Source organism: Drosophila kikkawai, chromosome X, assembly GCF_030179895.1.
Source record: "Drosophila kikkawai strain 14028-0561.14 chromosome X, DkikHiC1v2, whole genome shotgun sequence".
Taxonomy (NCBI): Eukaryota; Metazoa; Arthropoda; class Insecta; order Diptera; family Drosophilidae; genus Drosophila; species Drosophila kikkawai.
The window spans coordinates 25,864,978-25,882,510 of NC_091733.1; the positions used below are offsets into that span (position 1 = coordinate 25,864,978).

The window sequence follows — 17,533 nt, forward strand, 5'->3', positions numbered from 1 at the left end:
AAGTTATTTAATTTAAGCAAAGCCAATAAAATCGAGTTGAATAAAATTTAAAGGAAAAAACACTAGAAAAGAAGTTGCAGACTAAAAAAAAAAAACCAAGACAGGGTAACTTTCAGCCTTCAGTTTTGTTAAATATGTATACATATATCACATTTTGAAAACCCCTTGTGGTGTTTCTTGTTGTGGGTTAAGGATTTTCTCGTTGGTCCCTTCATTTATTCCAATAAAATGAGCAGCGGTGGCGTTCTCTGTTGATTCAGCTGTTGATTGATTGATTGATGGCAAATCGCCGCAAACAAGGCGTCCCAAACAAATACATGCACAAGCACAAACACACACACAAATATATATAAATATATGTATATATGTATATATGTAGGCTTTGGGTTTTACAGACGCATTAATTTCACTCAAATCGGTTTTCCCCCTTTCCCAATTTTCCCTTTATCAGCATTCCTCTATTGCGGATTGCATGATGGCGTGTAATCAAAAATTGAAATTAATCATTCAATCGTTCAATCGTTCAGTCTTTCAATATTTCAGTCTGTTTTGGCTGCATTATCGATGCCGATGGCTACGAATTGAAATACTTTAATGGAAGCACTGACCCAAATTGAATTTGAATCAAGATCCCTTCGTAGCTTGACCTTCTAGGAACTTTCTATTTCTATTTTCTATATATATTTCTGTTTTCTATTTATATTTCTATTTATATTTATATTTCTGTGATGGTAAGTGCCTGATAGAAATGTAATATTAATATTGGATTTAGCTTTAGGTTTAGAGTTAGCTTAGGGGATTTTTTTGAGATATAGTAGGAGAGGTTTTATGTGTTAGAAGCTTTCTTTAATTTTATATAAGCTAGTTTTTATTTTTTCTAAGAATTTTAAAGGATTTGTTTAGTTAAAAATGTATTAAAAATCATCCATTAAAGTAATATATCTCTCCAATAATTAATTGAATTAACTTATAAAAATTCTCCAGTATAATAATATATCTTTCCAAAAATTCACAAAATTAAGTATTAAAAATTCTCCCGTTTAATAATATATCTCTCCAAAAATTAATAAAATTAATTAAATAAAATTTTTAAAAATTAGCCAGTATACTATTATACCTCTCCAAAAATGAATTAAATTAGATATTAAAAATGCTCCAATATAAAAATATATCTCTAAAAATGCATGAAATTAATTATTAAAAATTATCCAGTATAGTAAAATATCTCTCCAAAAATTAATAAACTAATTCAGTCATCTACTAAATATTTCCCTAAATTTTATACTACCTTAAAATAAATAATATAATATATAGAAAAATATATATAAAAATATTATAATATATTTATTATAAAAAAAATGAATACTCCCTTATATATACACACCAGGGTATATATCTTTATATCCCCCACCATATAAATGTACTTATATTTGCTTATGTCAACCCGTCAATTTTTTGCCCATACTTGAGAGAGATAAAAAAAAAAAAAAAATACAGCTCCATCAATATGTGTGTAGGTACATCTATCAAAATTGTAATTACGGGGCGTGGTCGGTCGATGGCGGGGTGTCGACGTCTATAGACCCTGGTATATGGGTACCCTAAAAGTGGCGAGGAGATACCAAAAGACCTATCCCACAATTATTTTTATACTAACGTTTGCTCGACATTGTTTGTGTCGTATTTTATCGTTGTTTATCGTGAGTCGAAATATGCAAATTGGACCGAATTGGAAGGTTTTTTTTTTTGGGGTGAGGGGCTTGCACAAAAGATGTACCAGTTACAATGGTTAACGACATGAATACTACTAATTTTTTCTATTGAGAGAAAGAGCACCCACACCCACACCCATTTAGGCTAAGCGGCTTTGATTGGTTGGGTGCGGGTGGTGTTGGTAGTGGGTTTTCGTGCAAGCGGGTGGTGGAGGAGGATGAGCTGGGAATCCTTTCTATTTAGTTCCTAATACCTTAAGTGGGATAAAGTAGTTTGATAAACTGCACTTTAGGTATTTTAAATGGGTTCTGATACTCAAAATATTATATTTAGGTCCTAGAAGAAAAATTCTTAAAAATTGTTAAAAATAAAATCTTTTTCTAAGAACATTTAAAATTTCATTTTTCCTGAAGATTTTTAAAGAAATATTACATTTTTACATTTTTTTTTTGGCACTGATATATTTTATTATTAATTTTAATTATTATAATTAAATTTAACTTAATTATTTTAATTATTATAATTGTAATTAATTTATTTTTTGGATATTCTATTTTTCTAACAATGTCTTGGTACTTAAAATGGTTTTAAGGCTTCGGAAATAAAAGGTTTATTGGTCTTAAATTTTTCAAACCAACCAGGGACTTTATATATATTTTATTGCATACCTTAAGGCTCTAAAATAAATGTTTTTAAATTTTCAAAAATAAAATATTTACTCAAAATATGGAAAATTTGTTTTTTGCTCATGTTAAGCTTTCATAGCTATTCTGAAAATATATTTTAAAGCATACTTTTGGACCCTCAAATAAAAGTTTTAAATTCTTAAGAAACAAAATCTTAATTATTTATTTTTATTGATTTATTTAAAAGTTTTAAGCTTACGTTTTGTTTTAAATTCTTTACCCACCCAGGGTATTAACCACTTCGATTCCTAACCAGAATCGCATTAAAGGAAGCCCCTTTCTCCACCCCCCCCCCATTCTATTGCAATGTCGAACAACAAAACGACAACAAATCGCGGCCTGACGTGATAACAAATAACCGCAAAACCGTTGTTGCCAACAGAATTTGTATTGTTCGGTTGTTCAATAAATGTACATAATTTGAAGCACCCATCGATGGTGGGCTCCCATAAGGCACCCTCCCAATCCATACCGATTCCCCTTTCCCCACACCAATTCTCTTTCTAGCTCGCTCTCATCCCAATGACAATAACAATGGGCGCTGAGGAGCTGAGGAGCCATCAATGTCAAGCCTTGGTGTAGTTTGCTTCGTTGCCTCCGTCGGGCAAGTTGGCCAGGAGCGGATTAACCCGTCCTGTCTGTCTGTCTGTCTGTCTGTCTGTCTGTCTGTCTGTCAAGTCACAAGTTTCCCCCCCTGAAATGTGCTCATCATCCTGGCCATCATCATTATCCTCCTCCAACTCAGGATATGGCCTGATCGTCGAGGGCATTTCATTGGGCTCTGGTGGCCAGTTTATGCCCCGGTTGACCATGAAACGGATCTATAACACCAAGTGCTTTCGCCCGGAACGGTATCGCCATGAGGTGGCCAATCATTACAGGGACTACAAGCTGCAGCAGCATCTTCACCAGCAGCAGCAGCACCATCATCAACATCAACGTCACCGGGGAGGTCAGCGACGTCGTCAGAGGCGTCGCCAGTTATTTGGAGGAGCCGCTTCTGAGGCATCTCGAGTGTCGCCCGCCTCATTAGCGTCGCAATATGCGCAGCAGTTCCGCGATGTGTTTCCCACCCACAGGCACTACTTTCCCAGGTAGAGAGATAGTGGTGTAGTGGGTCAGCAGGGTGGCCTCTTTGACAGTTGCTGCCATAAATATAGGTTGGGTTCCCTTAGTGGACATGAAATTTCCGCCGCATCCCGGCAGCAGCAGCAACAGCTCGAGTTACATTGTTGCCTTCACTCTCTACTCTCGCTCCCTCTCTCTCTCTCTCTTTCTCTCTCTGACTCTGACGTCAGTGCTTTAGTTTCAGTTTACCTGCAATAAATCCAGGTGCTCTGAATGTCAACCCTTCGGGGGGAATGGCCATGTCCAGGTGGGTCTCTCTGTCAACTTAATCGAATTCAATTAATTGTGACTTTTCCAAAGGAAAAACTAAAAAGTTAAAAGTTTCTTTTTGGCTGACAGGTGTAGGATCTTGTGACTTGTTTAGTTCATAAAAGTTTTAAGAAAATTTTTTATTTAAAAATATATAAAATTTAGCTTTTAAAGTTGAAGAATATACAAACTTTTATATGAATAAATTTCTGGTTTTAGAAATTTAAAATAAAATTTCAAATTTATATTAAAATAGTTAATAAAAGATATTAGCTAATTTTTATTTTAGAATATATAAAACTTATATATTAAAGCTGAAAAATTTTCAAACTTTTATATGAATAAATAGATTTATTTATTTTTATAAATAAATTTATTTATTTTTTTTATGATTAAATTTATTTATTTATTTTTATGAATAAATTTCTGAAAATTTAAAAATGGATTTTTTAAATAATAATTTTTTTGCATAAATCAAAAATTAAAAATATCATAACTAAGTCAAAAAAGCATGAAATTTAATTCGGGAAATTTTTCTATGCTAGTTTTTTACCAGGTTAACAAATCTGCATACCAAATTTATTTGTTTAGGAAATTAAATTTTTTTATAATTTTTTTTTACGTTTTTCAATGATGAAAACCCCTTAAAAAATGTTGAAAAAAATTTTCAAAATTTTGTTTTCTCCCAAACTTGTCTAGATTGGTTCGGCTTTTGATGCTGATCAAGAATATACATGATTTCTAGGGTCGGAAATGACTACTTCGCAAGGCTACTAGCTTTTGAGTGAATTATAAACATAATAAAAATATAAATAATTAACTAGAAGTTAAGAATTATCTCATTATTGGAATAAAGAGGCTACCTATCTCCTCTAACTCTTAACCTGGAACTTAGATTGGGCTTGAGAAACCACTCTTCTCCCCTCTTAATTTGAATTTACTGAAAAAAGACAATTTCATCTAAGAAACTAAAGCGTTTTTTACTAAAGCATACAAAATATAAAAAATGGATATATATAGAAAATGAAAGCAACAAGCGAACAGCAAACAAGCGGCGGAAAAATGGTGACCAGCGACCAGTTTTTCCCTTGAGGAGCCAGAGAGTAGCGCCGCTGGTTGGCTTTTTTAATTATATTACCCCCGGTACCGGTTACGGGTTATGGGTTACGGACCACGGGCCACATTCTACGGGTTGTAGTAGTCTTTGGGCCTTCACCTCCTCCACCTCCTGCCTGGTTGTTTGCTCTCTTGTTTGTCGTACGTGTTTGCATTTGCCATTGTAATTAATGTTTTGTTTGGTCGCGTCGCCTCCCATTTCTATTTTCTGCCCCATGATGTTCTCTTTTTGTTTTTTTCTGCCTTTCCCTAACTAATTGCCGCCTCCACTAATTACAGATCCAACGATACCACTAGCAGCAGCACAGGTGGTGTTGAGCCACCCCACAACGCCATCATCATATACAACGACGCAGTGCGTCGCATAAGAAGCGCCCATAGCTGCGAGCAGCTGCGTCAGCTAGTCCAGCGTCAGCTACAACGGCACCGCTTAACCTGGAGAAGCAACAATCATAATGATGATGATGATGATGAGGCTTTGGCCACCAACCAGGGAGGAGGAAGCCAAAGCAGCGACCAACGAAACGATTATAAGCTAAATAATATTCATAAACACAAAAGAGAAAGCCCACAACGGCTAATAGTTGAAGAGCAAAGGCAGGTGGTGGACTTTTATGCTTACCTGCAACTGGCCAGCGGCTATTACGAGCGTGGCTTGCAGGCGGATCTCAAGTATTTGCAAACGATTGGTCAGCAGAAGAAGCAACACAAGCGGGAGCGGGAGCAGCAGGAGCAACATCATCGTTTGGATTTGGAGGTGGATCGCCGGCTAACCGGGCGTCTGGTGAGGCTGCTCAAGAGTTTGCGTGGCAAGGCAGCAGCTAGTCAAAAGCAGGCTGGTCATCCGGCCTTCAAGGTAGACATAAGATCAGTCAAGCGGGAGGAACCAGAAACTGACTTGGAGGAGTCTTCAGAGCAGGAGGATTTGGATAGCATGTGTGATTACTATGCCCAAGGAGGAACATTAGCCACAGCAACAGAAGCAGCCGCAAGAGTAGAGGATTCTACAAGAGCTAGTGTGGCCAGTGTGGCCACAGCTGCTCATCAAAGGCGTCTGTACGAGATTATTGACAATCTAAGTCATCTAAGTATTGCTGGGGAGACAGCAAGAGGAGGAGGAGGAGGAGGAGCAGGAGGAGGAGCAGCAGGAGGAGGTGTAGGAGCATCAGAAGGAGGAGCAACAGCAGCAGCAGGTGAATTTGGCGGATTTCTGCAGCTCACCCTGCCACAAATCACCTTAACCGACTGCTCTACCACAGCCCAACAGGTGGCTTTGTATAGCAACAGCATTGTTACCCTGCAGATGAGGCCAGAGCCAAGCCAAGCCTCGATCTGAGAGCAATCGAACAGCAAATTAAATCGAATATAGAAAGAGAGAACCATTTGGAATCGTTTTGAATCGAATTAAATCGAACAAAACGTAGCGATAGCGCTGAAAAAACACTCAGAACGAAGCTACATTGAAAGGCGCGAGCACGTCAGCGGAAATTTAACTAAAAAGAAGCACTAAAAAACAAAAAAACAAAACAAATAAAGAGATAAATAAATAAACAAATAAATAGATAAAGAAATATATAATAAAATATATAAAAAACTACATAAAAAACACATAAAAACTACATAAAAAAATACATTAAAAAATACATAAAAAAAACTTAATAACATATAAACAAATAGATAAATAAATAGCTTTAAAGCGAATTTAGCTAAGCTAGCCGTCTCGAACAATGGTTGTAGTTGTTGCCGCTGCCGACGTTGAGGTTGAAAAAAACAGCAACAGCAGCGGGAGCAGCAGCACCAGAATTGGAATCGGGAACCAAAACGTACCGGTACAACCAACGGTTGCCAATAACAATCATACTGATAACAAGGAGAACACAACGACTAGCCAAGAGGTGGAGGAGGAGCAGCCAGAGCTAGACAACAACAACATTAATAATAATAACAATAATAATACCAACACTAGCATCATGACGGATGCAGCAGTCAAAGGCAATGGCAGCGATGCCCTCAAAGCCAACACAATGACCAATACAACGGGTACGGTTACGGTTTCGTCGGGCATGCCCGTGGCAGTGCCCACCAAAAGTGCTGTCAGCCAAAGGAATGTGGATATTAAAATCGAAAAGACCAGCAACATGGAGGCGGCCACACAGCAGTTAACCAAAAAGGTTCTCAAATTGGATTTGGGTGGCAAGAATCTCGATGAATACTCCTTGAAGTCGCCCAAGTCGCCCATAGCTGGTGAGTATTTAACCACTTTAAAAAATATTTAAAAATGCTGATAGATAGAAAACGAACTTCAGGCTCTCCAACCAAGCCTTTGAATGGTTTTTTAATATTTAAAAATTATTTAAACTATTTAAAAAAACTTTTTAAAAACTCTGAACGACCCACAAACCAACTTAAACAAGCTCTAAACATTTTAAAAACTTTTCAAAAATTATTAAAACTATTTTAAAAATTAAAAACAAAAAACTTGGGGCTCTTTAAGCAATCCCTAAAAATTTTTAAACGATTTAAACTATTTTAAAAACGCTGATAGATTTATTTCCAATTTCAGTGTCTTGATTTTTGTACATTTTCCATACTTTAAAACAAGTTTTTCAATTAAATATCTAAAGATTTCTTTAAAAAATTTCTTCAGATCAAAGAAGAATATTATATATTATATATATTCTTCTACAGAAACCCCTATTCACTTTCATCCTTGCCTAAATAATAGTTAATTCCCTTATAAATTCCTCTTTTATTCAAAGACTCTTTGGTTTTGATTTTCGAATCATTGAAATTAAATTGAAAACCGGAAACAGAGTCTGTATATATACAATATATATATCATTGAAGTAACCATTGAGCAGGCGCCTCAATTGGCTGGCAAATTCCATTACGGCTTTCAACGGGCTTAATTAGTTTGGCCTGGAAAAAATACAAAATAAAAAATACAAAGAAAAAAATTTGGCGTCAATTTCAGCGCGGAATCAAGTAGATAAAACTAGATTCGTGCGGAAAATAAAAAGAAAAACAAGGAAAATATTGCCTATTTTCAAAGCATAACTGTAAAACTGTTTGCTGATTTATTAGTTTCTGAGAAATTGTTTTGCCAAAATGACTCCCTTTTCTATATGATTATTTTTACATAAATAATTTATAAAATGATTAATGGGGTTTTATACTTGTTTAGGTTTTGGGGAATTCCAAGGAAAGTGATGTATATATTATATATATATTTTTTTTAATAAAGAAATCTTTTTAAAGAATATATAAAATTTTTTTTTAATAAATGAAAATGCTTAAAACATAAATAAAAATTTATTTGAAAATGTTATATATATTTTTTTATTCCAGAAACCTGTTAAAAAATATATAAACATTTATTTGAAAATTTTATATATATATATATATATATATACATAAATTATATATATATATAAATTAAAAAAATTAAAAATATATATAAAAATGTATTTTGAAATCAAAAAGAATAGGTATTTGCCTCAGAACCATCTAGTTTTATCAAAACATATTCTGTATATAGCTCCGTTCTCAAACTCCGATTCAACTCTCCGAATTTTCTCGCAGAGACGCAACTTATCAGCGATCGCTCTTGGCCTCTTTTGTTTACTCATTTCCATATAGATTCCGTTTAATGTTTGCGCCAGCAATCTGACCTTGCGTCCGGATTGTTGCCTCCTTATCGCGCACATTTTGTATTATTTATTATTTATTATTTATTATTAATTCGCTTCTCTCTCTCTCTCTCTCTCTCTGTTGCTATCATTGAATTCATAGCACGTTTGCCTCATCAAACATCGCTGACGTCGTCGGTGGATGTGGAGGACCGGAAGACATTACGAGAGGCCTTATACCAGGGTATATTCCACCGACATCGCCGCACCATCTTTGCCGTTGGCAGCTTTCTGCGAATGCTGCGAAGCCGAAATTCACAATACAATACGATACGCAGCTCCTCGGAGGGCGAGGATATCGATGAGGTTAGATAAGACCTAAAGTAAGACCCATCCAATGTATGATCCCACACGCACATTCCGCACATCTCCATCAGCAGAAGCAGCAACAGCAGCTGGAGCAGCAACAGCAGCTAGAGCAGCAACAGCAGCTAGAGCAGCTAGAGGAGCATCAACATGACCAGCCTCTGACCCTGCCACAAGAGCAAGAAGTAGCCACCACATCGTCATCCACCTCATCCGGACAGCAGCGACAATCGGAATCGTTTTAGAAGGCCTAGCTGCTTGCTTTGAATTTCAATTTGAATTTCAATTTAAATTAGAGGACATTCGCGTATTATTAAATGCTATTTTACGATTATCATTACCATATAATCATATTTTTTTTTTTTACAACTACAGAATTTCCATAGCTTTGGTATGATTTTCCATATTAGTTTCAGTTTTAAAGCTGAAGCTACTGCTTAGTCGTAGGAAAATTATACTTATGGAATATATACTTTGCAAAATTTAACTATAGAAATAGAAAGTGATAGGAACTTGATTAACAGGGGGATATACATGGGATATACAACTTTAATTTTAAAAATTTTTATTTTTAATTTTAAAATTTTTTTAGTTTTTTAATTTATAATTTTTAAAAATTGTATTTTTAATTAAAAAAATTTTTTAATAATAGTTTTTGTTTTTGAATTTCCAACGTGAAACTCAAAGATCGGGGTACTTTATGCCATAGACCCACCATTTTGTTAAATATTGTGTATAAAACTTTTTTTTTATCATCTTCAATTTCCCTTTTAATTATCTTCACAACGATTTCTTGATTATTTTTAACAAAATTTAAAATTTTATCAAACATTTCGAACGTTTACATGTATGTATATCCCCCTCATGACAGGCATTAGAATATGGATATATGTATATATATAATATATTATATACATATATCATATATTATATATTATATGTATATATATATATATCATATACTACATATATTTCTATATAATATGTATAAAAGTGGTTAGTAAATTTTACTTACTACCAAAACATCGTGCAACCATGAGACTAGCCACCACCTTGTTGTGTTAGCCCGTAGAGAGCCATATTAGTTTCGTAAAATCCGATCAATCGATTGATCACCTGCATTATCCTCTCTCTGCTGCTTCATAACATTCCTGGTTTTTGAAGCAGATCGCCTTATCTTAACTGCAACCCACTTAGGCTAAAGCTGAAGCTAAAATAAAACCCAAAACTAAAGCTAAAACTAAAACTGAAACTAAATTTAAAACCAAAACCTAAAAACTAAATTTGAAACTAAACCTAAAACTAAAGTCTAACTGAGCCCAAGCTGAACTTGAAACACTCTTATTTTGTATTTGAACTCAGCACTCTTCACTAGTGTCCGTCTGTGTGTTGAAAAAATATGTTTTTTATAAATAAAAAAAATATATATTTTGAGTTAAAAAAAAAAACACAAAAAAACTATTAAAAACTTGAAAATGCATGGCTAAGTGATTATAGATTTAATATTGAAAAACTATATTCTAAAATTTAACACTATTTTTTTTTTATATTTACAATCATTTCATAAATTCATTAATTAAGAGAGCTTAAAAATCACTTAATTAAGTCATTAAAAATTATTATTAATGTAAGAGCCTAGACATTCCATACCTTAATTGCATTTAAAACCTATACGGAGCTGTGCTGGGTATCAAAATAGTCGACTTAAAGTTCGATTATACATTTTTTTTTTAATTAAACAATTTTTTTTTTCAAACTGATTAATCAGTTAGTTACAATTTTAAGCATTTTTCATTGCAAAGGGAACAAAAACTTATAAAGCAGCGAAGAAGTTGAAGAAATGTGTTTTTTTTAAAACGATGAACAAGTTGATATATTGCGCCTAGACCTTAATATATACATAGCTATATATATAGCCACTATATGCCACTACTATATACATATATGTATAGGTAGTGTATATGGTTATAGTTATAGAATACATACACACGATTGTTGTTGTCCCCCATATATTATATATTTAAAAAAACATGTTAAATGTAATTAACTTTGATTTGCAAAAACCTTAATTAGTGTAAACTTAAAAATTAACTATAAATATATATTTTAGAGTATTTTTTGTTTCGTTTGGTAGAGTTTTAGAAATACATTTTGTACAGTAAACACAAAAAGACAAGACAGCACACAAAAGACACAAAGAACGATATGTATTTGCTATAAAACTATATATATATATATATATATAAAATGTTTCAAGCGTAGTCACTCTACCATTTATTACTCCCAATTTGATTTGTCGATTTTTTTTTTTTTGGAAACAATAAAACCCCCTGAAATGCTATAAATCCGAACGAGTGTCTTTCTCTAATCTTTCTTGCCTTTTTTTCAGTTCCTCAAGAGGCGTGGCTCGAAGCTTCTGCGTTTCCCTCACCTCTTCGATCGTTAAGAGTTACGATTCAATCAATTATTTAATTTATATTAATTTAATTATAATTAATTATAAAATATTCTATTTAATTAATTAATAATTTTTTATCATAATTTAAATTTAGTTAGATTTAATTAATTTATTATTATTTAATTATATTTAATTAAATTATAATAAATAATAATTAATTAATTAATTCAATTATAATTAAACAGAATTATTTATTTTACTTTAATTATAATTAATTATAATTATATTCAATTATAATTAAATTATAATAAATAATAATTAATTATTTATAAAATATTATATTTAATTAATGAATTATTTTTTATCATTATTTAATTATAATAAATTATAACCATATTTAATTTTATTAATATAATTATTTAATTATAATTAATCTGGGCCAAAGGTAGGTAAAGTTGAAGGCTGGTGTGGGGGCAGGTGCCCAAAACTGTGGCAAGGGTGGTGGAAAACTGCCACCAAGGCTCGCTATAAACTATAAAATCTTATAATAAATTAAAACTTTTTTTTAAACAAGTTTTCTCTGAAATAATTTATTTAATTTAAGACCAAGTGTAGGTTTTGGTTTTTTTTTTTTGTATTTAATTTTTTGAAAATGTGTAGGTTTTTTGTATAATTAATTTCTGATCTAGGATTTGTTTTTTTATAATTAGTTTTTTAAGGTGGATAAGTTTATGTTTTTTTTTTAATTTAATTCCTTACAGGATTTGTTTTTTTGTTAAAATTTAATTTAATTAATTTAAAATTAAATTTTTTTGTAATATTTAATTTCACACAATATTTAGGTTTTGTTTTTGTATTTTTAAAATTTTGTAATATTAAATTTATTTTTAAAAGTCTTAAAACGCTTAGTGTGTAGGTTTTGCTTTTGTAACCCTTTATTTTTAAGAATTCAAATGAACTCCAAATAATAATAAATAAATAAAACAATGCTCCTCCCAATTGTTCCCTTACTCACCTGCGGTGGAGGTGCGGCCACCACATAGGTGCCCTCATCGACAGCCTTTTGGATAAGAGCTCGCCAGGCGGCCATTTCCCTGAGGTTCTGCTGCGTGACCTGTACTTTGGGGGCTCCTGCCTTGGAGTTGGGACTGCTAGGACCCATAAGCCAGGTGGGTGTAACCACCTGACGACGACGCAACAACACCTGAGGGGCAGCCAAGGCAAACAACGAGAAGATGATGAAAAACGCTGGCCAGTGCATGATGAAGTCAGATTAACAAGTGTTGAAGTTGCAGAGGTAAAGCTATCCATCCGCACTAAGTCCGCTGTTTGTCATGCTGTCCAGCATGATATCTATAAAAAGAGCTATAACTTGCACTGCTTATATCTTACATGACTATAAAACTGGCCTTAGTTATCGCTATAATCTTTTCTATACAAGTTGTTAATGATATCTATAAAAAGAGCTATAACTTGCACTGCTTATATCTTACATGACTATAAAACTGGCCTTAGTTATCGCTATAATATTCTCTATACAAGTTGTTATATACAAGTTGCTAGAATGTTAACTTTTTTATTCATACATACATTTATAGCAATGACTATTAAACTTTAAATAATTATCGCTATAATATGACAACTAAACTGCTTTGATTCAGTTAACATTAAAAAAAAAATAAAGAAACTATTAAAAATTGACTTTTATTTATAAATACACTAAAAAAAATACTGATAAATAATATAAATATAAAAAGTAGAGTTTTTATAAAAACGAATACCGTATATCTTTTTTTTCAACCCTCAAATTCACCTTTTTATTCTACTTTTACAATAAATGTTTTTTATAGATTTCAAAATACTATAATATTTAGTTTATAGCAGAAATGCTTATTTTTTACTATAAATTAAGTCTTTTTAAATTTACGATATATGTTTATAAATATAAATAAGCTTTAAGGCTTATGTTTTTATAATTTACTTGTTTTTTACAAACTTCAGCAGCAGCTTTACCTTTTTTTTTTAATATTCACTACGTTAGTAATTTTTAAAAGATTTTTTTTTAAATTTAAGATTTAAAAATAATTGAAAAAGTAAAGTAAAAATAAATTAGTATTAAAATACTTAAGAACTCTTAAATAACAACTTTTCATATATGATTAATTTATGTTTAAAACAAATTAAAAAATAATAAATAAAATATATTAAATAAAATAATATAATAAAAAAAATATAATAAAAAAATATAATAATATATTAAATAAAATAATAATAAATAAAATATAATAAATAATAAATAAAAAATAATTAATATACAAATTAGATATTAACTACCGTTTATTAAAAACGTTAATAAGTTTTCACAAAAAGCGTCTTGAAAAAAAGAAGGGCATTTTCCAAAATAGTAGGCCAGAAATTTCCCAATTTTCCCACCATTTGGGCAATGTCCCAAACAGGAAGGGGAAATTCTTGGGACACACTCAAATCGAAAGTGAAGGGCGGAGTAGGAGGAGTGAGTCCTCACTGCAAATGAGTGGAACTCAAGCCGGGATGCTGCTGCCCCACTCCGAGTGAGCTGTGTCCTGGCTAAGGACTCACACTCGACGGTTAGGACTACCTTCAGTCTCAGTCTCCCTCACAACAAGGAAAAAAAGGGGCAATCAAAACGCAGCTGGAGGCATTCTAAAAACAACTCAAGGACTTGCCAGCACTCAAGACGTGGACATGGATGGATGGATGGATGGATGGAAGGATAGAAGGATAGAAGGATGGCTTGTTGGATGGTTAGATGGATGGCCCTTGGCGCTGGACAGGCACAGGCACAGGCACGACTGAGATTGGGAGGCCAGCAAGGGTCCTGCGAGGGTCCCGCTTTGATCGCCAGGCAAGTGCGCGGCGCGTGTGTCGTCATGGCTATGGCTTCTAGCCGGAATGCTCACCCAAACCCACAGACTGGACACAGGACGCTTGACTGAATATGGGCATGTTTGCCGGCATCCGGGCAAATCGAAGGCCGTCGACGACGCCTTCATCGAGACGCGAGGAAATGAGTTGTCAGCCAAGCAAAGAGTCCCCATTGGGGTCCGGCAACAGGAGTAGCCGCAGGAGCAGGAGCTGAAGCTGGGCCCAGACCAAGTCCAAGCCGGAAAAGCCAATTAATTTGACAGCGGCCCATAAACGGGCCACGGCAAAGCGCACTCAAGTGGAACGGCGTGCCCGGCCTGGGCTCCAGCTTCACCTCCGGCTCCAGATCCAGCGCCAGGCTCCAGGTGCCACCTGTCACGTATTCCAACTCCACCGCCCAGCCATGTGGGCGGGCATTGAACCCAAGGAGTACAGAGAGAGAAAATACAATAAAAAACTAGGCTTTAAGGCCTTAGATTACTTGGCTTAAAACGTTTATGTTATTTTAGGGAGATGGAGGAAGTATGTAGTTCACTTTGGCGGGGAATGAACAGGTTTACTTTAGCGGGAAAGTGAACAAAAGTTAATATCTGTGAGACAGTGAAGATCTAATTTTAATGACTGATACATTTTTTTAGATAGAAAATAAAAAGGTTTCTTTTGGGAAATAAGGAAAAAGTTTTTTAAAGTAAGAGAATGAGTGAGTTATTTTAAGTAAGCAAATCAATAAGTTCATTTTAATGAGAGAATGAACAAGAGCATTTCAGAGAGACAGATAGAGTGAAGAAGTTCATTTTAGTGAGCAAGTGATCTTAGTGATCTATTTCAAAAAGGATATATTACAACACAAGTAAAAACTTATTTTTGAAAAATTTAAATTTAAATTTAATTGTTTAAAGTTTTTTTATATATTTGGTTTTTTTTTTGTAAATGTTGTTTTTTTAATAATTAATTTTTGTTTATTTAATTTTAATTTATTCAATTTTTATTTTTTTAATTTTAATTATTTTATATTTAATTTTTTTTTAATTTTGTATATATAAAATTTTTTGTTTATTTAATTTGTAATTCATTTTTTAATTGTTATTTTTTTTATCTTTTATTAATATTATTTATTTCATATTTTTTATTTAATTTTTATTTTCTATATTTTTATTTATTTAAAGTTTTTAAATTTAACTTTAAGTTTATTTATTTAATTTTTATTTTTCTATTTTATTTAATTTTTCCACCCTGCATAGGAGCATCGGGAGTTGGTTTCTATATGCCGCCAGGCAGGAGTATTCCAAGCCGTGAGCCCAGTGCCCGGCGCCCAGGGCATAGACGCAGTCCCAACCACTCGACCTCATCCCATACGCAGTCCATCTGTCGGCGGCCTGTCGCTGAAAGCGCCCACGGGAATGGTCGTGCACAGGGAGAAAATAAGGCAGGTACTACAACCACCATTAATTGGGTTCAATTAGGGTTATTTTTGGAACTAGAAGGTAATAGGGCTGCGGTTAATGGGAATGGTATTTCACAAAATAGAATGAAGAAAACCCTTGAGTTAGTTTTAGAAATATTTGTAGAAATGGGGATTATTTTTATATAATTTTTAATTTAATTATATAAAAATATATATTTATATGTATTTTATTTTTTTTTTAATATTTATTTATGTAATTTTTATTTATTTACTTTTTATTTGTTTAATTTTTGTTTATTTACTATTTATTTATTTACTTTTTATTCCATTATTTATTTAATTTTTTTTTTATTTACTTTTTATTCCATTATTTATTTAATTTTTTTTTTTTATTTATTTACTTTTTATTTCATTATTTATTTAATTTTTATTTTATTTGTTTTTTTTTATTTTTTTTTATACAATTTTTGTGTATTTAATTGTTATTTATTAATCTTTTATTTATTTATTTATTTTCTTTTTAATTTTGATTTATTTATTTTATTTTACTTTTTATTTATTTACTATTTATTTATTTTTATTGAAATCAGCAGCAATTATGATGAATTTTTTGAAGGGAATACCTAGGTTTTTGCTCCACGTGCATCACTACAAATAGTTGGTGCAGGGAGACACGGCGAAATGGAGTGACAGGAGCGGAGCGAAGAGGTCCCCGAGGCTTTCGCTGGCACCGCAGGAACGTGAACTTTGTGCCGTGCCGCCTCATTTGCACTACAAAAGCAGTAAGATGACTAAATTAATGAGATTTCCTAGTTAGCAAAGTTGGCAGTGGCTCGGGGTCACCGTTTTGAGGTCACCTTTGGGGCGGCGGGGGTGTGTGACTGCCTGCCTGCTCCTTGGTCCTTAGTCCTTGAGACGATCTTACCAGCTGCAAAGTGCCGGGGACCCAAGCACTTTGACTGTTTATTTTCCCCGTGGCTGTGGTCGGGGAATCAGTGCCATGGCGATGCCCGTAGATGGACATGGTCGCTCACTCTCTCTCTCTTAATGGGGTTGTAAATTATTTACCATTTGGGTCACCATTCGGAGGCGATTTGAGTGGCAAAAACCCAGGGCACTGGGAGTTGCTTTAACAAATTAGCGGAAAATTACCATAGGATTGGGATTATTCTGCTGATTGATACGGGGTTTTAATTGTTGTTTAGTCGTTTTAGTTTAGTTTTCTTTGGTTTAATTAAAGAAAAATGTCTTAACATCAAAGGAAAATGATCTTATAATTTGGTTTTGTTTTCAGTTTGCTTGTATCTTTAATTGTGGTTTAGTTCTTTAGGTTTTATAGTATCTCCTCAGGGAAAAGATTTAAAAAGAAGCGAAGATTGGCTATAAGATTAGGTGGCTTTCCTTGAAAGAAACTATCTTTAACCTGATAAATCTTATATCTAATTTTAATATACTCTCCACTTTTACAAATAGTAACATTTTAAGGACAAATTTCTTTGAGTTGCATTCGTATTACTCCCCAAATCCCGTAAAGAAACTATTGTTTCGTTGTAAAAGCTGGTGAACTTGCATTACCATTTCATGGCTCTTGGCGAAACACATTTAGTTAATACTTTCTCTTCATCCTCTTCCTCCCCCTTAAATTCCTTTGACTTTAACCAGGGTGACCTTTGAGATGGGTTTCTCTCCAGCAAAAGTTGATGAAAGTGGAAATGGGGATGGGTGTGGGTCTGGAGGAGGATGAGGGTCATCAAATACAATCTAATAAGCGAATTGCGAATCGCTGCCCGCGGCGCCGCAACTTTAAAGTCATTGCAGTTTATCACTTGGCAGGCGCTAAACTGCAGGACTTGGGGCGAAACTTTCGCCAGGACATCATAAATCAGCGTCCTTTCTCCCAGCTCTCCTGTTTTCTTATATATCCTCTTTGACTTTTTTC

The 17,533-nt window shown here is 33.3% G+C and overlaps 2 protein-coding genes across 5 annotated transcripts; both read left to right on the forward strand.

The window, feature by feature from the left end:
* Positions 1-3,098: 3,098 nt before the first annotated feature.
* On the forward strand, positions 3,099-6,228 carry LOC108080219 (uncharacterized). The gene is made up of 2 exons (XM_041775057.2): positions 3,099-3,493; positions 5,172-6,228. Exons 1-2 carry the CDS (start codon positions 3,099-3,101, stop codon positions 6,226-6,228), a joined length of 1,452 nt encoding a protein of 483 aa, XP_041630991.1.
* A 391-nt stretch (positions 6,229-6,619) lies between these two features.
* On the forward strand, positions 6,620-11,373 carry LOC108080366 (putative uncharacterized protein DDB_G0285119). 4 transcript variants are annotated; one of them, XM_017175085.3, is made up of 3 exons: positions 6,620-7,136; positions 8,685-8,887; positions 11,277-11,373. In XM_017175085.3, exons 1-3 carry the CDS (start codon positions 6,620-6,622, stop codon positions 11,331-11,333), a joined length of 777 nt encoding a protein of 258 aa, XP_017030574.1. In that variant the 3' UTR covers positions 11,334-11,373. The 4 variants fall into 4 exon arrangements, with proteins under 4 accessions (XP_017030574.1, XP_070144789.1, XP_017030573.1 ...); XM_070288688.1 differs by lacking the exon at positions 11,277-11,373 and adding an exon at positions 8,959-9,439; XM_017175084.3 differs by lacking the exon at positions 11,277-11,373 and adding an exon at positions 8,962-9,439.
* Positions 11,374-17,533: the final 6,160 nt, after the last annotated feature.

Excerpts from the sequence above, each read along its gene's own strand:
- LOC108080219 (XM_041775057.2), top strand. The coding sequence starts at position 3,099 with ATGTGCTCATCATCCTGGCCATCATCATTATCCTCCTCCAACTCAGGA. Across the intron at positions 3,494-5,171 it reads CACAGGCACTACTTTCCCAG|ATCCAACGATACCACTAGCA; the intron begins GTAGAGAGATAG and ends CACTAATTACAG.
- LOC108080366 (XM_070288688.1), top strand. The coding sequence starts at position 6,620 with ATGGTTGTAGTTGTTGCCGCTGCCGACGTTGAGGTTGAAAAAAACAGC. Across the intron at positions 7,137-8,684 it reads GCCCAAGTCGCCCATAGCTG|CACGTTTGCCTCATCAAACA; the intron begins GTGAGTATTTAA and ends TTGAATTCATAG. Across the intron at positions 8,888-8,958 it reads AGGGCGAGGATATCGATGAG|CAGAAGCAGCAACAGCAGCT; the intron begins GTTAGATAAGAC and ends CATCTCCATCAG.